The sequence below is a fragment of the Pempheris klunzingeri genome, chromosome 10, assembly GCF_042242105.1.
Source record: "Pempheris klunzingeri isolate RE-2024b chromosome 10, fPemKlu1.hap1, whole genome shotgun sequence".
NCBI lineage: Eukaryota > Metazoa > Chordata > Actinopteri > Acropomatiformes > Pempheridae > Pempheris > Pempheris klunzingeri.
The window spans coordinates 9,458,575-9,483,368 of NC_092021.1; the positions used below are offsets into that span (position 1 = coordinate 9,458,575).

Here is a 24,794-nt window from a genome sequence, read left to right on the forward strand (position 1 = left end):
ACATACCAAGTAAACATCTGTTCATACTGTGGTCAGCACCATCCTGTCTGTTTACATTCACCCCTGTAGACTGAATATCCAGCTGCCCACTGATAGGACAATAAGACATATGTCAGGTGCCCCCCCCCCAAGGCGAGTCCTTCAACTGCCCTAATTGGAGCTCATTAACATTTGATCCACACCACATCACTTTTGGGGCATCCATGTGTAAATCTGCCCCAATGCTGATTCAGCTTTTTCTCTCACTGTTTATTGGTCTCATTTACTTTCTAAAATTTACTCTTTGCTCTTATATTTTTCATTTGTAACTGCCTCAATGCAGCACTCTTGATCTTTTTCATGGTCATTTTATGACGGCCTTTTTAAAGTTCCTTACCCCAATTACACTCACCCTTTAGACACACAGAATGTGTACATTTATTACGTAAAACATGAAATATTTGTTTGAAAGTGTTTGAAATTCAAGCAGAAATTGCTAACATACAATTCTCAAAATGCACTGAAGTTGGGGAGCATGCCTTGCTGCACATAGCGCCTACACTGCGTGCAACGGACAGATACGAATGTCTTTGACGTGTGTGTGTCCTCAACAGTTGTAAAGTGTTCCAGTTGCAAGGCCGAGCAGCAACCATTATCATCAAATCAACTTCACAACAACTGTCTGTTTGGTTTGGCTGGTAGTGCGTAGGAGGATTCTAGATAGAAAGAATCCCAAGTGTGCGTGTGTGTGCGTGCGTGTGTGTGTGTGTGTGTGTGTGTGTGTGTGTGTGTGTGTGTGTGTGTGTGTGTGTGTGTGTGTGTGTGTGTGTGTGTGTGTGTGTGTGTGTGTGTGTGTGTGTGTGTGTGTGTGTGCGTGCAACAAGCAAAACACATCAAGGAATGTGAGCAGCAACAACAAAAGCAGAGGTGGTTCAGAAAAGCATAGCATTTGTCTAGTCAGATGAGAAAGTGGTCACAATCTGACGCCCTCTGCCTCACTGCTGGTGGGTAAGGTAGCAAGCAGAGAGAGAGAGAGAGAGAGACTCCCATAAAATGCTCAACATGCCTGAGACTGCCCTCTGATGTCACTGACAGAGAGAGAGAGAGAGAGAGAGAGAGAGAGAGAGAGAGAGAGAGAGAGTGGGAGGGGACAGAGGAACAGAGGGAGGGAGAGTGAGTGGCAGCCGGAGGGCAGAGAGAAGCACGTCAGTGAGAGAAACAGAGAGAAGCGGTAAAGTGAGGGACGGAGTGAAAGACAGGGAGGGAGAGAGATCTGTTCTCACTACGAAAACCAGGTTGGTCTGCTGTCTTTTCGCGCTGCAGTGGACTTTACAGCTCTGTTCAGAGTCACACTTTTGGCTTCAAACACACACTTTCTCTCTCAGATACTGTACACTACACACACACACACACACACACACACACACACATACACACACACACACACACACAAATAAACAACTGGACTGTTCGGCACAACTGATGGGTAAGCGCTCTTGTTGTTATTCACGGATCACTGTTTGTTTGGATAGCATGTGCTGTTAGAAACCCTCATCAGTTTGAGCTGGTTTGTAATTTATCGTGTGTTTTCTGGTGTTAAATAATGAGTTTTAACATGTGTGCTGATTTAATGTACATTGGTTTATTATGTTTGGCTGGTGTGTAAGTGTGTGATCCCGAGGCATTCGTGTGTTATTGTGAACCTCTTTTAGCCCATGGATATGTTTCTGTGTATAGTATGTGTGCTCACTTGAAGGGAGAGTGTATGTTTGCGTGTGCATGTTCTTTTGCTGTGTGGGTGTGCAGCTCTGAGTAGTGGCAGTGTTTATTGAATGGCACTGATGTATTGAGTCTTGCTCAGCACCACTCAGTGCAGCCTTTAACTGAATGGAGCAGATGGCAGTGGATGCGTCTGTTCCTCCCCTCAGCCCATTGTGTACATGCACGTGTTTGTGTTTATTCTTGTGTGTGTGTGTGTGTGTGTGTGTATGTATATATGTGTGTGTGTGGGGGTGGGAGATGCGAAAGTTTGTGTTTTTAAACACAATGACGGATCTCGTTGCAAAAATCGCTTTTGCAGACCAAATTACCCGTTCATTGTTCAGCACTTGTAGAAATGCACATGAACACACTAAAATGTTATGTGCTTACTGAGAAACATGGTAATCTGTCGTCTGATCAAAAATTTGATGAGCTGACGTAAGAGTAGAGCTTTTCATCTAGATTAGATTTTGGTGCTAGATCGCGTCGTCTGTTCCTGCATCATTTAGTAATAAGAGTTGTGTTTGTGTTTTGGTGAGTGGCCAGCGGGACCATATGGCTCCACGTCTCTCTGTCTTAATTTAGATAGGCTAGTTAAAAAAGGCCTGTTATGGTGTTGTTTATCTCTGCATAGCTCCCTGAAAACACACTATCCCTAAATAATGTTTTAAATGACTTGCTTTAACCCCCGAGGAGTCGGTCTGTGAACGAAAACGAGCTGCGCTCAGAGCAAGAGACAAGAGAGAGAAGAAGAAAACAAAGAGGTGGTGACGTTCACTAAAACAAACTACCACGCTCCAGGGACATGTAATAGCTACACACCCATCCCAGACATGACAGTAAAGTGTCGAGCTGAATGCACATGCAGGCCATGTGGTGAATTGGTAGCTTACCATCATCGGTCCTCCCTCCACCTCTAGCCCCTCCTCCTCTCATCTGTCCAACCAACTGCCAGCCACAATCACACCAGTCGCCATGGCGTTTGTCTCCCTCCTCTGCTCACGCCTGTTCGTGTGTGTGTGGGGTGTGTGTGTGTGTGTGTGTGTGTGTGTGTGTGTGGAGGGGGGGGGGGGCTCACAGCTGGGTAACACCATGTCAGCGATTACTATTCATTCTTAATTTGTGAACATTATGCTGCTGTCACTTGAATGTATTTAGTGCATAGCTCTGTTGTTATCACACACACTGTGTTGACGTTTGTTGACCATTTTTGAATTCTAAATGAGTGCGTGCACTCACTCCAACATAAACCGCGTCTAAACATGTATGGGGGTTTTGTCTGAGCGTATACATGCCCCGTGAGGCAAGCGGCTCCCTTGGGAATCCTGGTCTATAAATAACTCCCTCTGTGTGATCCATGATCTTAGCCTGATCATGGGCGATGGGGGATGAGAGGTAGGAGGGAGGGCCAGAGTAAGAGGGGATGCATAGAGTGATGGATGACTAGATGAGGGACAGACTGGAAGGGGCACAGGCTGACATTTCACCAGCCGTGTTTGTATCTATTTTGGTGAGTTCATCCAGATTTCAAATTATCATGTTGGTAGTAGGGAAACCTCACAACTCCACAGGAAACACAGTGTCCCATGTGGAAATCAACAGAGTTTTATCTCACTTCCCTTCGTATCTTTAATGCTCTTTCATAGCCTTCATGGTCCTTTAGCTATTAAACATTTACAACATTTGTAACCTACTGCATACATTCATAAATCAACTAGCAGTCATAAAAAAACATGACTTACTCACTGACTTGCAACAATTTTAATAATGATGTAAGACAATGATGATGTAATTTTGTGTTATTTACACATACACATACACATATTTGTAATCACTACACATGTGATATTAATTTGGAGAAAAATGAAACTTGTCAGCCCACTGTCACCTGCCATGGGCCATGCTTCTAGTAGGAACATTTGCATTATCACATCCGGTGCTGTCAGGGTGAGTCAGCTTGTGCATCCACCTCTCCTCCCGTTGGCTCGGCACCACTACCTCATGCCACATTCACAGAGTGCCATCCTTGTAAGCTGGGCTAATTACTTCACAGGTGCCTGCACCCTGCTGGGCGCTGTATGTCACCCTGTTTGTCTGCTGTCATTCACAAAGCTTTGTTTACTGTAAACATGCTTCTCAGGATTGTTACTCAGAGAGCTGCTGTTGTCTGTGTCGTGCTACAACTGCAACAGCACTGGGATCCTGTTGGGCCATGTTAGCTTGACCGGGAACTGTCAGCCAGATGTGACACAGATGTGTTTCCTGTGTGCTATCAGACCTTTTGACAGCACTTTAAAACAGCCTTTAAATTATCCAGAGCAGAACTGGGATCTGTTCAGTGGAAAAACACAGTTACAGCCTTGTACAGTCAAGAAACAATACTTACTGAAATCACAGCAGTTTTGATAAATGATGATCTCCACACTTCATATCATGCAATCATTTTTCAGGAATCTGAAACAAATATAGAAACTGCAGAAGTGGAAGCATTCACTCATTGGCTGCAACGTTGACACATCATCATTACATCAGGGTAATCAGGAAGTTTAAGTTCCTAAATACGTGCGTGTAGCAGACAGCTATGCCTCACAGTACAATGTTAATGTGCCAGCTGGTGTGGTTAGCCTCTGAGTAGCTGGTCTGAGCGGTGTTTACACCTCTTCCCTCTTCCTCTCCATCTCTCTCCCTTTTTGCCACCTGCACTCACAGCCCTTCAGCTTGAGGATAAGTGGCTGGAATCAGGTATTTCTTTCTGCCTTGCTGCCGACTATGAATCACCGGTCTGTAAGTGACCAGCCATCTCGACAGAATAATACATACTGGTAGAAACTCTAGATTTGATTTTACTTTATGGGTCCCCCAAGAAAAACTTGGTTTGGGCACAGTTGCTGTTCCTTCTATTCTCACACAGCTTACATTCATACTTCCAGAAGATGTAATAATAAAGTGTACATTAGACTGCATGATAACACAATATGACACAATATGACACAATACAAACGTACATAAAAAGTTATTATTTTTGTGTAGAAACAGATACATTGTCGAGCACAAGTGGACTCCTTTGTGTACCTGTTTAGGTGTATGTGCGTGTGTCTTGGTGGATGTAACAATACACTTTTTGTTGTTTATTCAGATCAGGTTTCGCCATTTTGGTAACCATTTTGGCATGAGATTATGACTATGATTATTATGCCCTTCCATGTACTCAGGCCACCGCTGATCACAGACACAGTTCCACAGAAGTCTTGGGGACTTTAGTTGGCACAGGCACTCACTCTCTGTCTTATGAAATGTGATACTGCATATCACCCTCTTTGTAATTGTCTGTGTTAGATATGTTTTTCATTGGCTAGTTTGCTGATCTCTGCTGCAGAAGTATGAGTTTCATTTTGTGTTCTCAATTTTAAGCCACTGGACAAGAGAGCAGAATGTGTTTGAGCCTGACAAGACATTCTTTACAGCAACGTAACCATTTGGATTTTGTTGTTGTATGTGAAAGAATAAAAGCAGAATGTGTGAAATCTTTTATTCAGTAGTTTTGGGGATGGGAGCATAGACTGCATAAAAGAAGTGGATGTAGCCATCATGATGCCATCCATTGGTTTGTGGACTACCATTTTGAAATGTTGAGATTGGCTTTTTGGCCATTGGGGTTTTTTTTGTGGTTTCTTTTAGTCAATAGTGACCATATTTGGATGAGAGGGTGGAGTGTGGGGGATGGATCTGACTGTATAAAACAAGCATAACAATGTGCATGTTATGTTATCAGCTAACGCTGGCTCCAGCTAGTTTGGTTAGCAATGCATTCAATATTCATTTTGATTGCGATATTAATTGGGATGCTAATTTTGGCTAGCTAAAAACAGAACAAAATTTATTTGCCAGCAGAACTGACGAGCCCAATCCTTTGTCTTCCAACTGAACACTGCACAAGACATTTTTAGGCGACTAAAATGTTACAATTAAATTTCCACGAATTGTAAAAACACACTGTGAAAGGGTCAAAGTTCTATCATGAAAACATGGACAACACACGTAAACAAGTTCATGGCTATTTAAATGTACACAGTGACATAGATACGCATTGCATCGCCTGTGTACTGATTGACAGGTCGCCATCGTAGCAACAGCCCTAAAGCATACCCTGTTATGGTTGGGAGCCCCACTTGTTTGTGAAAACAAACAGCCTTTGTCAAGCCTGTGGCATGTTTACTGAGAAAGGCGCTAGTGAAACCGTACATAAATAGTTCGTTGTTGAGAGCAAGCGCTCGGCTTAGATCAGGGGGCGCTCTTTCCGTCTGAGCTTTGCCAACACAAGTCTGGAAGGGAAAATATACTGTAGAAAAGGCGTTAATTGAGGTGATGCCTCATGCATGTTTGGCACAGTGGTGCTAGAATAGCCGGCACTGGGGTCCCTCTGAAAGGGTCCAAATGAATGGCACTCCATTTGAAGTGCACTCACTCAGCAAAGGGTTTTGTTTGCTTGACCTTGATTTTTAATGCCTATTAGATATGTGTATAAACAGTTGACAGGCAACTGTGTGCACCTATATGTGTGTTCAGCAAATGTGATAGGTGATGGGCTGAAAGTTAACCATAGTTTACAGGGAAAGGCTTTGTGTGGATGATTGGCACAGATTGCTCAGAGTGAGAATTGCAAACAGTGGCATCGTTCTATATGCTTGTTAACCTGGAAGTGACAAAACATGCACGTTTGTAGGTCAGAGGTTCAGGAATCATTTGAACACATGCAGAGCTTCCTCATCAGTACAGTATATGCCTGACCTACGCTGAACTGGATTAAACTGCACAGAGCGTGTTAAGAAAAGCGACTGACTTTTATCAACAACAGTGTAAGTAAGCGATTAACAGTGACTCTAAATGTCAAATCATCACCCTTGGCTTCTGGCTGGCTCTTTTATCTTTTCAAGCTAGGGGTTCAAACAAAAAGTAGATGTATCTCATGTCCAGCTTTCAAACATGTCCTCCCAAGTATAGTAATACAATTACACACACACACACACACACACACACACACACACATGCACCAGTGAAGCACCAGCATGTTTGGCTCAGCCACACCCTTTCTTCTCTCCCTGCTGTCCCGTTGGGTGGTGTTAAGTTTCCTCTTGCCCTGAAAACCTGCCCGGTACCAAAGATGTCATTGGCTGTCTCAGCAAGTCACTGCAACTCCATCGCCACCTCATTGGTCACCGGGGATGCCAGCACATCCGTGATAGGTCGGAGTCGCTCTCCACTGGTTTGAGGGTATTGATGACTGGCAGAGGGGTTGACATGGTGCAAGGTGGCTCTCTACGGAGCACTCATCGATCAGAAAAAAGACTGAATGATACACAGGAGGTTTTGATCTTGAGTTCAGATATCAAGCACAACATTTATTTGGTTGCATGAATTTGAAGCTTTTGTCACACAGAACCTTAAAGCTACCGACACGTAAAGCTCATGCTGCATCTCTAATTGTATCGATAGCACTGCTGGTTTTAGACTGAAAAACGAAGCCTTTGTTGATAGCATTTGATCACAGCCCACCATATTCTAGCTACATATCAAGGCTTTAAAGCTGGCAAAGATTTTGCTTGTATTTTGCCATGCGTCCCTGGTGTTGTGTAGTTGGGTTATAGCACTGTGTGTGAGTAAACTGCCGTGTTGTTTGCTTGTTTTGGAGAAATAATCAGATTACACTAATACACTAATACTTTTTGCATGTCAACCATGTTGATGCAGGGATATTGCTTTTCCTATGTTTGCTCTCAGTATCCATGTTTCAACAGCCCTACAAGCCTGTACTACTTCACTGGATTATTCAGATAAAACAGAATAAATGCTGCAGATTGAATGTGACATGAGTAATGTAACACAAACTGTTGTTTGTATTTTTGCCCCTTTGATATATATTTTTTGTTTGTTTAAAGGCAGCTTCAGTATCTCGCTTTGTAATATTTTAAACTTTTTGACATGTGTACGGCTCAAACCTGTGACTTTTTTTTTACATCTAACCGTGTGTGTTTGTGCAGCGTCTGTGTACATTGTGACAGAAACAGAGTGTATGGATTTTGGCCGTACTGTTGTCCATATCCTCTCAAGTGTGTGATGGCATCTCCTTCAACATCATTCACAACTTCACTTTCTCAGTGGGAGACAAACGCACACGGAGACCAAAAACACAGTACACAGTCAGCACTTACAATAAGCAAACCGCAGTGTTGCCGCTCACACATACACAGTCAAAAGTGGAAACACGTACACAAATACACACAGTAAGTCTGCATGTGTGTCAGCAAATCCCTACTGCAAAACTCATGTTTCAGTTGGGATTGTTTTTGCTCCCTGCTGCCATGTTTCATCATTCTACCCGCATGTCTGCTTGTCTATTTTGTCATTTGTGTACAAAATGTGTGAGAGTACTGGGTTTCTCTGAGGATGATGTTTGTATAGTTGTGTGTAACAGTATATCAGGGAGGCCTCCTATACACTCTGCTCCCACCACAGCACAGACAGCCACTCTGATGATCTCTCTAAATCACAGACGCTTTATGTTTTTAGTGTTTTGCTAATACTCTTACCCAGTGCGTACAACTCTAAAATAGGCTTAAGTCCCTAGTTTGCCAACACTACAAGCAACTACACCTGGTTTGGTGTGTAATTCTGAGCGCAGCAGTCAAGCCTTCAGTGTCCAGACAGCTGATGTAACAAGTGTTAGTGTGTCTGTTTGGATCAGAGGGGACAGGGTGTTTTGGCTTCTAGTAAGGATATTAAACATTTTGGACCTTGAATTTAATTATGCAATTTGCACTCTAAAAAGAAAATCACATGAATTTTCTGCTCCTCCAGAGCCTTTCTTTTCTTTAATGACTCCCATAGCGGGCTGGGCTTTTAGCTGAGATGTGGATCCCCAGTTTCTAAAATGAAGAATTTAATTTTTCTCTGCCAAATTTAGCTCTGCAACCTTCAGAGACAAATCTGCTGTCGGGGTCAAAGTCTTGATGACACGTACATGGTTGCACGTTGTACACAAAGGCACATTCTGGTAACTGTTTCCAGAAAAAGATTGGACAACCGGAGTGTGTGAGGGCTACGTGTGTGTGTTCACCAGTCATAGTTGTAATTGGTTGAGTGTGTTTGTGACTTTTACAACTTTGCACAACCTGCTGGCCTTCTCTTCCAGTGGACGTGAGCACGGCAGCACTGCCCATGCAGGTGCCCCCCACCACCACAGCCATCCTTCCCATGGACCTGCGCGTAGTGGACCACCCCCACCTCCACCACCGCCAGCAGCCCCCCTTCGGCCTGGTTCCCCAACCCCACCCTACACCGCCCACCTCCACATCTTGTCCCACGTCCTCTGAGCCAGCCCGTGGGGCAGCCATCAGTAAGTGGGGATGATCTCTGGTCATCATATCATGTGAGTTTTAGTCATATCCTCCATAACCTTTAATCCCAGACGTCCTCAGTGATGAAGTCTTGAAAATGTCCTACAGACCAACAGGAGCACCAGCTGCAGCAGGAGCTGGTGAGTCTCAAACACAAGCAGCAGCTCCAGAGGCAGCTACTGATCGCCGAGTTTCAGAGACAGCATGAACAGCTGTCGCGACAACATGAAGTCCAGCTGCAGGAGCATATCAAGGTGAGGCCTCTCCTCTCCTCTCCTCTCCTCTCCTCTCCTCTCCTCTCCTCTCCCCTCCCGTCCCCTCCTCTCCCCTCCCCTGAGGAGTCCTTCCTTGGATACAGCTACTGCAGGACTCTACTCAGCAGAAATGAAGGACAGGAGGAAGCATGTGCATGTGTACACTTAAGTGATGTGGGTCTGGTGGTGTAATTTGATCTGGTGGCAGTATTTTGCTGCTTAGTCATCTCCATGGGAACCTTGTCCCCAATAAACCTCGTGGGTGTGTGAATTTTGCATGCGACTCACTTGATAAGAAGCCTCAGTGGTGTTACCACAATCACAAAATCAGCAAATAAGAGTGATCAGTCTGGCATGAACAGAACTCAGATGCGTCCAATCTGCTCAGTCTCCAGTGTAGAATGTACTCATTATTGGACTGGGCTTGGCGATGTCATGTCATTTGATTCTGGCCAATCCTGTGTAGTTTCCTTTACCCATCTTCTGTCTCCTTGTACTCTCTGTTCCTTCAATATTCTTGCCTCTCCCTCCACCAGCACCAACAGGATTTGCTGGCGCTCAAACACCAACAGGAGCTGCTGGAGCACCAGAGGAAGATGGAGCAGCAGCGTCGTGAGCAGGAGCTGGAGAAGCAGCAGCGGGAATACAAACTCCAACAGCTCAAAAACAAGGACAGAGGACAAGAGAGTAAGTAGCAACTCCATGTGAGCATAAGCGCGCAAAAAAAGCGTCCGAATCCTACTTTTGTAAGATGGTGTATGACTGTAATAACAAAAAGAGTTCAGGCAGTACAGTGTTAGAGGAAATGCTACCAAACCACAAGAACCATGAGATCAGTCGCAAGTGTTGGCCAGTTGACACACTGCTGTTCAATAATGACGTGACCAAGCTTTAAATGAAGCTGTCATGTTTGACCAAGCACACATTCACTCTCTATCTCCTGAACGCTGCCAACATCTGCTGTAACTGCGCTGAGGCACTGTGGCATATTATCACAGCAGGTGTCAGAGAGGCTTGGCCCTTCCAGACCTTCTGTCACAGCACCTGTCCTTGTGGCCCAGCAGTCAGAACAGCCTGACCTCACACCTTTACCGCAGGGAATATTAGAATACGACGGCCAAGACATGGCGAGTGAGGCAAGACGTGCACACATGCCCTTGTTTTTATAATTTGTTTATTTTCTTGGAGAAGCAAAATCACAGAAAGATTCATCCATTAATCTTTCATTTTTTCTGAAGGACAACTTAATTCATTTCACGTTGGGTCTTATTTCCGTTTCTTTGGCCATCATTGCACCTGTATGATGACGTTGGAAGCGCCGAGCTACTTGCTGAGATCTGAGAACGTGGTGACATTTCTGCAACAAAGTCAGAAATGCACACGATCAGACAGGTTGTAAACGAGCCAACTGTAGCAAACAGGGAAAGACACAGATTGATTAGGAAGTGGATCCGAACACTGGTGGATGTCTACATTGAATTGATAGAATGAATAGTTGGGGTAATAAATTCACAGTACCCTTTTTGTTTTCTCTCCCAAATAACTTTGAGTATCCTCGGGATTTGTTTAAAATCTGTCTGATCGTCTCACTGCACCAATTTCCCCTTGTCAGACGACTTTTTCCTGTCGTGTTCTGAGATCTCGGCAATTAGTTTGGTGTGTAAATTTTATCATGACCGATAGAACTGATACCCAAACCCATGAAACCATCATTACTATCTAATATTTGTCATAAGAATTTGAGAATGACGCTGCCCCAGCGACAAAGTGCTCTCTCTTGGACTGGTGTTAATACTGAAACGAGCTTTGACACAGTTGCATGTGTCTCTGGCAGAAGGAAATGTTTTGTGGCTGTTGTTTGAGCTCTGTGAAGCCAACTGCTTTTCTTGTACCAGTAATTGTTTTATACTGCATGAATAGAGGGTGGCATGAAAGACTTAACCGACAGTCTAAAGCACTTTGAATCACCTAGTTGTTGGTATATACATGAACCTGCTTTACTGAATATTCTACTTTTGTATCCACCTTTCATCGTGCTGCTGTCTGTGCGCACACATTAACGTAAACCACACAAAGTGTAAATGATGCATATACAGTGGGGCAAAAAAGTATTTAGTCAGCCACCAATTGTGCAAATTCTCCCACTTAAAAAGATGAGAGAGGCCTGTAATTTTCATCATCAACATCATCAACATCAACTTTTTTGCCCCACTGTATATGCGATGTACAATACAATGCCTGCAGTTGCAAAATTTACATGGATACAAGCCATGCAATAATGAGAACAGAGGTATTTCCTAGTTAGTTCATATAATAAAGTTAATTAGGAAAGAAACATTGTGTTTATACTATGCCTGTAAAATGCTCTCATGTTGGGTTTTTGTGGAGGCTATGATGTGGTTTTTCAGCACTAACCCATGTCCATATAGTTAACAGTGGAGCCACATTCAGTACCATTATTTCCTTCCAGTAAAGTCCTTTTCTTCAGCCAATCTCTGCTGGGCAAACTGAGCCTACACTTTGACGTCTATGGAAAGAGCATTGGGCTGTAAACAGAGGAAGTACGGCAATAAGTTGCATAGAAGGCAGTCTCATAAAAGCCAATTTGCTTCAGTGGCAAAGCGGGCATATTGGGATGTCAGCACTTCCAGCTTCACCATGATTTAGAGCGCACATATTAGCTGTTGTCACTTTCACGTATTGTATCCACCACTTTCTCGAGCTTAACATATCACCCGTTATCACTCCTACTGTCACCGTCATAGAAAAACACACCTCTACCATTTTTTCTGTATTCTCTAAACACCTTTTTTTTTTTACCCCCCTTTTATTGCCCTCCTCACTCTGTTCCTCACTCCATCTCTCATTCCCTCTCACTCATCCATGTCTCCCTCCCTGGACAATTTGTTTGTAGCTACAAAATGAGGGTGGTAATTGAGGAGAGACTGGGAGCTGAGTGAGGCGAGTTACACAGCACCGCTGTCGTCTCTGTGGAATTTCAGTGAAACTGTGATGCAAGATTGTGCACTCTGTATGTAGGTAGAAACCCATTATCTGTCGAAGTATGGATGGATGTTGTTATAATCTTCTTGTTAGTGTTACATATTGGACAGGAGGTGCAGTACAGTCGAGGCACTAAAGCAAGAAATGCAATACTGAAGGAAGTGTCTTTAGTGTGTGGCGATAGAGTAGAGTTATGTGGAAAAAGTACACAATCCTCTGGTTATTGAGCTTCCCGTGTCTCCCTGTATCTCTCTGTCTCTGTCAGGTGCAGTCGCCAGTACGGAGGTTAAGATGCGGCTTCAGGAGTTTGTCCTGAACAAGAAGAAAGCCCTGGCTCAGCGAAACCTAAACCACTGTCTGCCCAGCGACCCACGCCTTTGGTATGGGTGAGTGTCACAGCCCACTTCTACAGAACCACTCACGGCTTGGGATGCGACTGGTTGCACGCCTATGAAGAATTTATGTTATGCGAAGACAAAGTTCACGCTTATTTTTGTAGAGAATTTCAATTTCCATTTCATTTGTAAAATAGGTTTCAAATTAATTCACTAAATGAGAAATAGACACGGGCACAATGAGAGCTGAGCTGTCGTGGACTCACCGTCGTTCATCTTGTTACCTCTAACTGCCAGAATAATGAATGTGCATCCTTTCTGTAGCGAGCATCATTGTCAACTTTAAAAAGTGCATTTTCTTTCTTTAGAAAGCCTGAAAAAGAAAGCATGAGGTTGGCACTGTGAAGTTGGATTATGTTTTTTAAATGAATACTACACTGTCTGCAAAATCTTAAAGAAAAGTTGCATTGGAAACAAATAAAGGGCAATGTTCTGTCCTTTTTCTCTCTTTCATACTAACCTTTTAGTGATTGCTAAATGTTACATTATGATTTCTTGGTTTCCACATTGGCTTTTATTTGTTGTCGTTTCTTATCTAAGCTAAAGAATAACCACACTGGGGAAATATCAAACATAAAAGCCACAGTGATGAGCCACATAAAAGTCCATCATCATTATGGCTTTGCAAACATGGCAAACCTTGTGGTGGTGTGTGTAAGAAGTTACCAGCATCAACGTTAGCGGGAGTCCTCGCCAGTTGCCTCTAAGTGAAACTACAGAGAACATGTTGAGGGAACGAGGCTTTTTTCTGTTGCTGTTTGTAGTCGGTGATTGACAGCTGGCTCTCTTTGAGAGGTGTTTGTGCGAGCGTGTTTGAAGTGGGCACACAGAAAAGACAATGGCACCTCTCCTGCGCTTTAAATATTTGAAGAGGCTTTAAGCAGTAAAACATTTGTGCCAAGGCAGGAGATGATAAAACAATCTAAATAGTGTGCCATCAGTAAGGAAAGTGTTTGTTTTTTTTACCACCATCACCAATGCTCTGTTTTTCTGTGTCCTACCTGCTTGTTCTACTCTTTTGCTTTCTCCTCAGTTCTTCTATACAGTTATTTTGTTTTCTAACCTCATACTCTCCTTTCATCCTGTGTCTCTCAACATCACTCTCTCTATGCATTTTTCACCCATATTTAAGGCGAAAATTCAAGCAGAGGATGCTTTCAGCTTTTAGTTTCAGTCCCTTTTCTCTATCATTGTTCTCTTTCTTCTTTCCAACATTTGTTCACAATCTGTTGTGTCTTTTAAAGTTTTGACCTTGGGAGTCACTTTTTGTGTGTGTGTCTGTATGGTACATATACAGTGAGCTTGGCAGGCATGCGTGGAGCCAGACCTCACCTGACATATTGCATGTTATACTGGCATATTTAATATTTTTTGTCGTTCTTTGCAGAAAAACCCAGCACAGTTCTTTGGACCAGAGCTCTCCTCCCCAGACAGCATTGTCTGCATACAACCACCCAATGCTGGGCACATACGACTCAAAAGACGACTTCCCTCTCCGTAAAACAGGTATAGAATGGTGCCAAGGTTTAGCTGAGGTGCTGTTACTTTCTGACATTCATATTCCTCCACCTCTTAAAATCAGCCACCCGTTGCATGCCTGGAAGGGAGCCCTAATCTTCCTTTTCCCTGCATTAGCAATTGAAATGGCTTATTGGGTTTCAAAGTCAGGCACATGAACCAGGAGTCAGCCACGAGAGGATTAAAAGGAGCCCCTAAAATATTATCACGTTTTTTTTTTAGGCCTTTTGAACCATTCTAATGTAAATGAGGGTGGGTGGATGGAGTGTGGGACCACTCTAAATTACATTAGGACCCTTAAAATCAGTAAAAATTGCGTTAGTTGACGTTAGGAATAATGAAACTATACATATATATATATATATATATATACACACACAGTATATTTATATATATATACATATATATACACAGTGTGTGTGTGTGTATATATATATATATATATGTATGTGTATATATATATACATACACAGTATATTTATATATATATAGTATATACAGTATATATATATATATATATATATATATATATGTGTGTATATATATATATGTGTGTATATATATATATGTGTGTACAGTGCTTAACAAATTTATTAGACCACCACCCAGTGTAAGGTGTTTGCCACCGCTGCCCTAAATTAACAGTATTGCTGATCACCAAAATATTTTTCTATGTTTCTGTAATGGTTAATCCACCAGTATGTGCAAGCTCTTTAATCAAAATTATATCTTTAAGGCTAAAATATAATTATTGTTGTTATCCATGAATTTTCAGATTTACTGTTTTACCAAAACAAAACAAAAATAGTAAAGCACATTATCATTTTTTGATTGAGATGCCAAATTACAGTTATTTACTTGCATTCCTGAACAGAAAAATGTGTTTTAGTGGTTGTATGTTATTCTTGATTAATTTCTGACCTCTCAGAGTGTGCTGGCTCAAATTTGGCTATAAAAACGGGAATTCAGTTTGAAATTCCTCATTCCAGTTCAAAATGGTGAAGCGTAGGGAACTCACTGAGAAAGACAGAGTACGAATTAAAGCACTTCATGATGCTGGATGGTCTTTGAGACAAATAGGGCGAGACATAAAGTGTTCTCACAGTGTGGTCAAGTATGCCTTGGACTCGATTGCAGAGACTGGTACTTACAAAATGCGCCAAGGAAGAGGCCGAAAACGAAAGCTAACTGAAGCAGATGTCAGGCACCTCAAGATTTTAAGTACTAGAGACAGAAGGAAGACCACTGCTGATCTTCAGGCAGAGATTAATGCTTCTAGATCAGAATCTGAGAAAGTCTCCAGAATGACCATAAGCAGACGACTGAAGGAACAAGGCTTAAAGGGAAGAATAGCTGCTAAGAAGCCATTATTGAGGCCTGCAAACATCCGAAAACGCGTAAAATTTGCCAGGGAGCACAAACGCTGGTCTGTAGATGACTGGAAGAAGGTACTCAGGACGGACGAGTCCAAGTTTGAACTCTTCGGTCAGCATCGTCGTGTTTATGTCCGCAGAAAAGCTGGAGAACGTTTTGATGCAAAATGCATTGCACCCACAGTGAAACACGGTGGAGATTCCATTATGGTATGGGGGGGTTCCATTTGTGGAAACGGCATGGGCAAATTAGTTAAAATCGACGGTATCATGAACAAGAAGGTCTACCACAACATCTTGGTGCATCATGGAATCCCTTCTGGATTGAACCTGATTAGTTGTGGGTTCATATACCAAGAAGACAATGACCCCAAACATACTTCAAAGCTGTGCAGAGACTACTTGACCAAGAAAAAGGAATCTGGAGTACTGGAATTGATGGACTGGCCAAGTCAAAGTCCAGACTTGAATCCTATTGAACAGATCTGGGATTTATTGAATTCAAAAATAGATACCACAAAAGCTGTATCCAAAGCAAGTCTCTGGGAACAGCTAGAAACTATTTGGAACTCAATAACAAAAGAGATGGTCGAAAACAATGCCAGCAAGAATGCAAGCTGTTATCAGGGCCAAAGGAGGTCATACAAAATATTAAGATTTTTGGTTAAAATATGGGAATAAAGACTATTTAGTTGTTCCAGTTTGTTATTTGCCTAATAAATAATAATACAATTTTAGTATGAAACAAGTTTTTGACAGATTTCTAAAATATTTGTGTTTTCTCGTTTTTATGTGGTCTAATAAATTTGTTAAGCACTGTATATATATATATATATATATATATATATATATATATGTGTGTGTGTGTGTGTGTGTATATATATGTGTGTGTGTGTGTGTGTGTGTGTGTATATATATATATATATATATATATATATATATATATATATATATATATATGAATATTTCTTTGCCATGACCAGTTGTCAGGTAACTAGTGGAGAAGCCAGGAAGTAACTGGTCCCATCCAAGAAATAGGTCTTGCAGTGAAGGAAAAGGGAAATATTTAGGGTTGAAATCATGTTTTTTGCTTCTATTCAGTATTTTGCTTCATCATCAGGTGCAGCGTTTTTGGGAAAAAAAGATTTTTGGCCAGTTGGCTATCTATTTTAAACTAATTCAAAAAGACATTGACCATCTCATTTCTGCACACTCCTACACAGATGTCACAGATCATTGTGTTCAACAAAACAACCCTTGACTACTTCAAGAAGAGTCCTAGGAAGCACAGAAAGCCCACAGTTCCTGCCTTTTGGATGCACACTGTTATTTCTCTGTCCTTCTGTCCATGTCAAGTACGGCCAAGCTGTGATTGTTCACTTAGCATCAGCAGCTGCTTTGGCAGTATCGCTGCCTGCTTTCACAGCTGGAGGCCGAGCTCTGTGTACTCTGCACTCCTGCCCTCCTGCTGTGAGCTGAAGGCAGGAATGATTTATCCTGGCACACAAACTCAGACAGCGAGTTTCAACTTTCAGGGTAATTCAGGGATTTCTTGGGGTGCTGAGAAGAATTCACAGCTTCCAGTTTCACAGTTCACACCGACACAAAGTACATGAGGCACTTTAGTACAAACACATCACTGTGTATGTGTAAAGAAAAATGACATTTTCAGGAGAAATGGAGTTGCCCTTTGTCTCTGTGTCAGTCGCCAGAGAGGTGGAATACTGACATGTGCGCACATATGGCACAGCTGTTGAGGAACTGTTGTGTCAACAGTGAGCGGACTTAGATCAGATTAGATGGACGGACACAGAGATGAACTGTACTCCCCAGGAAGTAATTGACAGTAGTCGCCACAGTTGTACGGCGCTCTGACGACTGCCGCTGTCACACATGACGTTTTTGCCTGTGGTGGCCCATTTTGGTGATGTATGCGTGTAAATTATAAATGTATGTTAAGAATCAAGTCAAGGCTCACAGAATATTATAATGGGGTTCATTGTCCAAGTCTGAGCCGCTTTGTGATAATGGCTCTGAGAACACAGAGGGCCACTTTGAATGCTGTGACAGGAAGTCTGTTGGTCCTTCATGACAGACACAGACTTGTCATGCTGACCCCCTTTCTCCCCCACACTCTCCCACACTGCCTCACACACACACTTCCATACCACACTGTGCACAGAACATTCAAATCCTGCAGGATGTCCACATACAATAAAGGGCTTCCGTATTCTTTGTTTAATACCTAGCTTCTTATTTTGACACTCATATTCAGCACAGTGAGTGACGTAGTGGATCTGTGTCTCACTTGAGAATGAGATTAGACCTTCTCTGAGGTCATTGGAGACGAGTTCCATGTTGTTCTCATCCAACACTCTCATTTGGCCGTGAAGAGACTTACAAGCACAACTTGATTCAATTTGGTCTGACTGAATGTTTTTAGAAAATTTATGGCCTAGATGAGACAAATGTGTCTATCTTTCAGTTTGCCTGCCTACTTACAGTATGTCTTTCTAAAATATCTCTCTAATGTATCATCAACATATGATATTTCTGGGAAGCTCCATTGATGAGTTTCAGCAAACGACTTTATTGATTTCTATAAATCTCTCTCCGTCTCTGCCCTTGCTTGGAAGAGCGTCATGGCTTCCCCCGGTATGGCTCTTGCAGCTCGGGACTCCCATCTGTCAAAACAGATGAGCAACTGATCAATATGTTTATGTTTTTCAGAGAACCAGCTCTCTCCTCCACTCCCCATTGAAATATTAAACACCACTTATAGAGACGTTTAATCTGGTATTGATAAGTCAAGAGATGGGCAGTGATAGGGACTACTGGGTTTTGTACGGTTTTAATGGCTATTTTGAAGTATGAGAGTTGATCAGAGAGAAAGTTATCTTTTGTCTTGAGCAGCATTAACTCTAACCCAATGTAACAGGACGCGTCGTATCCAGGCAAAGAAACATGAAAGCTGCAATGCAGCAATCTGAAGCCATATAATACATAGCATATGAAGTGAATATACAATGCATTTAGGGGATGTTATTTCACTTCCACGCCTTCAAAGCCCATTTGGCCACCCATGGCTAATGTGGACAGATATCTTTTTTTTAATGTTAGCTCCATAATCCCAGGACTGTGGATTGTAGAGGTGGAGGTTTTTTTCTCCATCAGCAAGACATGTGCCTTTGTGCATTTTATTTGTTCCGGGCCATCAACATCAGAATAAAGGCAAGTGAAGTATTCTACAACAAGGCGGCACATCCACATTTGCCAACGGTCGCTTCTTATGTGCATGTTTGTGTGGAAAAACAGGGAGAAAGACTCAACTATGAAGTGGGGAGGAAGTTATGTGAGGGGAAAGAGAGGAAGGGATGGATGAAGGTGAAGAAGGGAGAAAGGGCTACAGTAAAACTGCCAGCATCAGCAGTAAAACCAGTCTGGGCCCTCTGCAGTGAGTGTGTTCGCACATGTGCACACTGGTGTGCTTTTGCCCAGTCGGCATTAACACCCTTCAAAGTCACTGCGTCCTGAGGTGAACACCCCTGTGGCGACCAGTGCCCAGCAAACACACACCCCTACTTCACCCTCCTTCTCTTTCTCCTTTACTGTCCTCTTAACCTCCCTCTAACCTTCCATTTATCCGTCTATTGAGTCTCTCTCTTGCTCTCCACTCCACCATTTATTCTTCCATTTGTTAGTGAGTGAGGATGCACAAACACAAGCTGTCACACGAGCCCACAGTCAGTAGATACTTTGTTTCCTGTGACACCTGATTAAAATTTTTCGAGCATAACAAAAGGGGCTAGGATGTCAACATGTTTCAGCACTTAGAATCAAACACACTTACAAAATAAGTTGAATGCTCTGGTTCATGATTACTAATGCATTGGTTTAACTCGTACCAAATGTCTATTGTAAAATATCAGAAAATCTGATTTTTTATTCATTTTTTTTAATATCATAATTATTATGATAATTCTGGTATTGTCAAAATAGCACTACTACAATGTCCCTGTGCAATAGACTGAAACTGAACAAGTCATGGCCTTTCCTTCTTTCTTTTCTTCCCCTTCCTTTCCTGTCTCCTCCAGTTCAGCTAATGCACAGCATTTTATCCTGACTCATCCCATGCCTCTTAACAAAGACTTTGGAAGAGTGCCCTCCGCTTAGAAGAAGCTCTTTTTTTTTTGATGATTGAGTTTCATAATTTCAGCAGCATGTTACCCTTAAAACTGTCAAGTGCACTTGAAAAAGTACTTAGACATTATAGATTCACAATAGGTCATCTCAACCCCACAGACCAGGACGTATGTTGAGTGCTTGCACCTTTTTGAAGTGCATTAATACTTTCTTGCTTCATCCTTTCTTAATTAGCACCGAAGGCTACAGAGAGCAAAGGCCAAGGGGGTTAGAATGACCCTGAATAAGTCTTTTGACAGTAAATTTCTACATTACACAAAGAAGAATGAGTTGCTTCCACTTGGCTGGCCAGAAAGTCCCAGCTCCTTCTCTGAGGCTAATGAACGTAATGTGGTCTGTTTGATACAAGGCCGTGGGACGAGCATAGGGTCAACCGTTGGTCAACCGTCCAGCTTCAACTAATTGAACGGAAGGAAGCCAGTGGAGGAGGGAATAAAGCTGCCCGTGTCTGGGCTAGTCTGGCAGAGATACACCAAAGCAGGATTGGCCAGAAAAGGTCAGGTCCTATCCCTGACCTACCAAGATTGCCGGAATATTCTAAATGTGTCCTCCTTCTCTTTCGCCCTTATTTAGCACTCACCAATACTTCAAAATCCACAGCAAATCCAGCAGGGGAGCATCTATGTGAAGGCAGAACTCAAAGAAATATAGATCCAGACACATACAAACAAACATGAAGGCACACAATGGGAAGTTTTGTATTTGAAAGTGTTTGAAAACAAGCAGTGTTCATTAGCAGAGGATGGAGGCAGCATCATTAAGCGTGGGGTCATGAAAGCTGCCAGTTGGCTGCTTCCCCTCTTGTTGTAGCACTTCCCACTGTCAAATGATGATAGCTAACCTCAGCTCCCGAATCTGTCGGCCAACACATAATGCAGGGCTGCCAACTCTCACACACTGACCGTGAGACTCACGCAATTGACACTTTTCACACACTCTCACGCCACACGTCCATTTTCTCACGCAGTGGAACACAAAATTACCAGTGGGCGGATGAAGTCTGTCTGTACACCGCTCTGCGCATCCATGCGCAGTCGGTTTTCGCTACAATTAGTTACAACAAAACGCACCTGAGTTAAACAATAACATGAGTATTTTTAAACCTGGGCGCCACTCGCACATATTTTGGGTTCGAAACGACTGCTGCCTTACTTACAGGTTTATTTCCCTTCCATAATGTCGTCAGACATTTCGAATAACAATCTCAACCTCTTAACGAATAACAATCTGAATCTCTTAGAGGAAAAGCACTTTTATTGGCTCGAGGAATTACATTACAGCTATTGTAGCTCATTCAGAACCCTTTTTGCCAATGTGGTCCACTGGACTAATTTCAAAAGTTTTTGTACGTACCAGTCATGTCAAACACAGATTATGTAAAAATAAATAGATAGAAAGATAGAAATACCTGAGTTCTCCTTTAAAGCCTCTCGCACAGGGGAAGCCTCTTTATTCCCATACAAGCCATGTAACATAAATGGGATTCACATACTGTAGAGCTGATGCACTTCAGCACTCTACATTATCAAAATGGCCCAGTGTTTAAATTAAACGATTATGACATTCGTGTGTTTGTCCTTTTTAAGAGGAAAGTATTTCATCCTGTTTTATTTATTGATTGATTTTATTGATTCTGTGTTTGTACATCACGTTATATTCAACTCATTCAACAGTCCATTGATTTCAAGGTTGTGTCTCGATATAATACTTCCATTGTCCGCAGTCAGGAGGGAGAATAAACTCACATTGTTGATGGTCTTTGCAGATCCAACTCTGAGACTTTAAGGACAATATATCATCTCGTTAATGAGAGCTTTGTTACAACTAATCGTTTAGGCTAGTTAAAGTCCAGCAAGCCACCATTCGATGAATGCATTATACTGCAATAATGCATCGTGCATTGATATTTATTCAAGCTCTTATTTATCCGACTGTACCATTGGTTAATAGTTTGTTTGCTGGACAGAATGATCCACTGCAGCATCCACTGTCTTTGAGCACTGTGGGTTTTTGGTCATTCACATACTTTTTAAATGAAGATGCAGCTAATTGCCAGCCTTCCAGATTCTCTTTTTCAATGCCCCTTCACCCTTTCCTCCCCATTCAACATTTAGGCAACAAAATTAAGATAACATGATTTGGTTTGGTTTCCTGATTGAGGCTCTAATGTCTGGAGGTTGGCAAGTGTGCTGATCAACCGTTCCTGTTATCATTTACCATGATTTTTGTCATCTATTCATCTTAAAATTGTGAATTTGGCAGTTGAAGCTTTGAAACAAAATTCCTGGGAGTTGAGAAGTGATGACCCACACCCTGTCGTCACGAAAGGCTGTCTCATAAAACGCACCGACTTCACTAATACCAGATCTCACTCTAAACTGAACTGAAAAGTTGGCAGCCCTGCAACAATTGCAAAGCCTATAGGAACAAGCTCATCAACCCAACTACTCACCCACAAACAAGCTCCCACTTGTGTAGCACAGCAATCTACCACAAAGCTGCATGCAACAGCTATTCAAAGTTCAGCCAGTCTAGAGAGAATCTGTAATTTTCACATTTATGTGGCTAATGAGAGGTGTAACACCTTAATATTTTTGTAATGGGTGGCCCAGCTGAGAATCAGATACTCAGAAACTCTTCCTTAGCTTAGTCACTCAAGCACTGTGCATAGCTTAGCTCTATTCATTTAGTCATCTATTTGTTAAATGGGATGGGATAAGCCACAGTTGATGACAAAAACAGATATTGACAAGACATCAAGTCATTTTCAATAGTTTTTTATTACATGTAAAAGGTCTTGCATGTAAAAGTTTGTTTTACTCTAGACTGAATTTCATCCTGTCCCTGTTCCTCTCTGCGTCTTATCAGCCTCTGAGCCCAACCTGAAGCTCCGTTCCAGGCTAAAGCAGAAGGTGACAGAGCGCCGCAGCAGCCCTCTGCTACGAAGGAAAGACGGTCCCATCCCTTCTGCCAAGAAGCGTTCCTTAGACGTGTCTGGTGAGCTCTATTATCACTGTATTTCAATTTGGTGTCATGAGAAAGATCTGCAGAATGTTATTTTTCCAGTGAGTTGATAGACAAGTTTAAATATAATAGAATATCCCAAAACAAGGTCAAGAAATGGCAGTCGTATTTGAGAATATCTCAGACAGGGAATGTGAGAAGGATATTAGATAAATCTAATTGTTGTATCGTTGTTTGTGCATTTTAGAGTCAGCATGCAACAGTGCACCCGGCTCAGGTCCCAGCTCACCCAACAACAGCTCCAGTAACATCCCCAATGAGAACGGGGTCACAATATCCAGCAGCCCAGGAGAGGTAACCAACATGGCTCCCAGTGTCTGTATGTATATGACTGGAACACACGTGTGTGTCTTTTGGTGTGTGTGTGTGTGTGTATGTGGCAGACAAGTGGCCACAGGACTCCAGGTGGATTATGGCAATGTCTATATATTTTATGTTTTAATGGAGAGCTCAAGTACTCTGTGTGTGTGTGTGTGTGTGTGTGTGTGTGTGTGTGTGTGTATGCTTGTTTGTGCAATAGAGGTCAGGTAATCTACTTTATTTGTGTAAAGTCTGAGTATTTACTGTGATGTCGTGTGGTTGTGTGCATTCAGGCCTCTCTGCTTCAGAGGTTGGCTGCAAGGGAAGGCTCAGTTAGCCAGCTCTCTCTCTACACCTCCCCTTCTCTGCCCAACATCACCCTGGGACTGCCAGCCACAGGGCCTGCTAGCACTGTGAGTAAAGTCAATGCACAATATTACAATGATACAATACACCCATTACACCAAAGAATATTTATACGATCACTGAGTTGTCTTTCAAGCCAATCAGTGCTCATGGAGCTGCACGTGGTGCCAAATCCATACTGGATTTATATTTAAAGAAATAAAAAAAAAAAAAAAGCTCTTATCAATTGTTTTTTGCATGAAGGCGCTTTACATGTTCTCTGACTCCATCTCTCTCTCACTCTGTCCCATTTGACCTTTCTTTGTCTCTGTCCATCTGTCTCCTTATGGATCTGCTTGCCTCTTTCCCTCTCTGTCCTTGTTTCTCAATCTCGGTCACTCTCACTCTCTTTGTAGGTGGTATCAGGGCACCAAGATGGTGAGAGTCGTCTGGCATTGCCTGCGTTACAGCAGGGCATTCCTCTCAGTGCTCCGTTCCTGCCCACTGCCCACCTGCCCTCCTACTTGGCATCTTCAGCCCTGGACAGGGACGGGGCAGGAGGGGGCACGGCTGGTCACAACCCCCTTCTCCAACACATGGTACTGCTGGAGCAGGGCCACAATGCAATGGGTCAGTATTCACTTTTATTTCATTCACTTTTATTTCATTCTAGGGTTGGGCCAATGGACTATGTCCAATATTCATCAGCCACTGAGCCTCTACCATAGTAACATCGTGACTTAAAAGCTGCGGCAGGGCGACCGCTGCCCTCTATTGGTGAGCTCACGGACACACCAGAGATGACTTTCATCGTTAACTATGTTCCAGCTCATGATAGCGAGGCGGAGTTATGATAAAGGGGCTAGTGTAGCGCACAGTTTCTGGTACTCTACCAAAAGAGTCTTTATTCCGAACTGTTTCCACTGCTAGTCGCTGCCTAATCCTCCAGGAAGTTCACTGGCTTTTAAAATTGTAATTTTACATTATGGTCAAACCATGTAATTACAACAACATTGCCCATCACACAATGCAATTTGGCCCAAAATGACTTTTTCCCATAGATTTGAATTGTGAAAGAGACATCTGTAAAACGGTGGATACATTTGTTTGAGCGTCACAAACCCCACTTCAGTCATGTCATTTTTTACCCTGCTGTATACCTCTACACTTAAGCTGGCAAATGTGCTCAGAAACAATAGGAATGAGGGCCAAAACTACAGAAATAATGAAATGATAATAATATTC

The 24,794-nt window shown here is 42.5% G+C and overlaps 1 protein-coding gene across 4 annotated transcripts in view; it reads left to right on the forward strand.

Moving 5' to 3' along the window:
- Positions 1-24,794, forward strand: part of hdac4 (histone deacetylase 4) — a 116,562-nt gene that overhangs the window by 56,712 nt on the left and 35,056 nt on the right. For 2 of the 4 annotated variants that reach the window (XR_011585197.1, XM_070838756.1), the window contains exons 4-12: positions 8,930-9,133; positions 9,243-9,388; positions 9,925-10,075; positions 12,657-12,777; positions 14,174-14,292; positions 22,749-22,877; positions 23,092-23,198; positions 23,498-23,617; positions 23,966-24,179. Coding sequence is in view for 3 of the 4 variants with exons in the window: in XM_070838756.1 (XP_070694857.1) it covers positions 8,930-9,133; positions 9,243-9,388; positions 9,925-10,075; positions 12,657-12,777; positions 14,174-14,292; positions 22,749-22,877; positions 23,092-23,198; positions 23,498-23,617; positions 23,966-24,179 (1,311 nt within the window). In the remaining variant the exon portion in view is untranslated. Of the gene's footprint in view, positions 1-1,198; positions 1,275-1,413; positions 1,466-8,929; positions 9,134-9,242; positions 9,389-9,924; positions 10,076-12,656; positions 12,778-14,173; positions 14,293-22,748; positions 22,878-23,091; positions 23,199-23,497; positions 23,618-23,965; positions 24,180-24,794 lie in introns of those variants that run through there. The other 2 variants (XM_070838758.1, XM_070838757.1) reach the window with 2 other exon arrangements.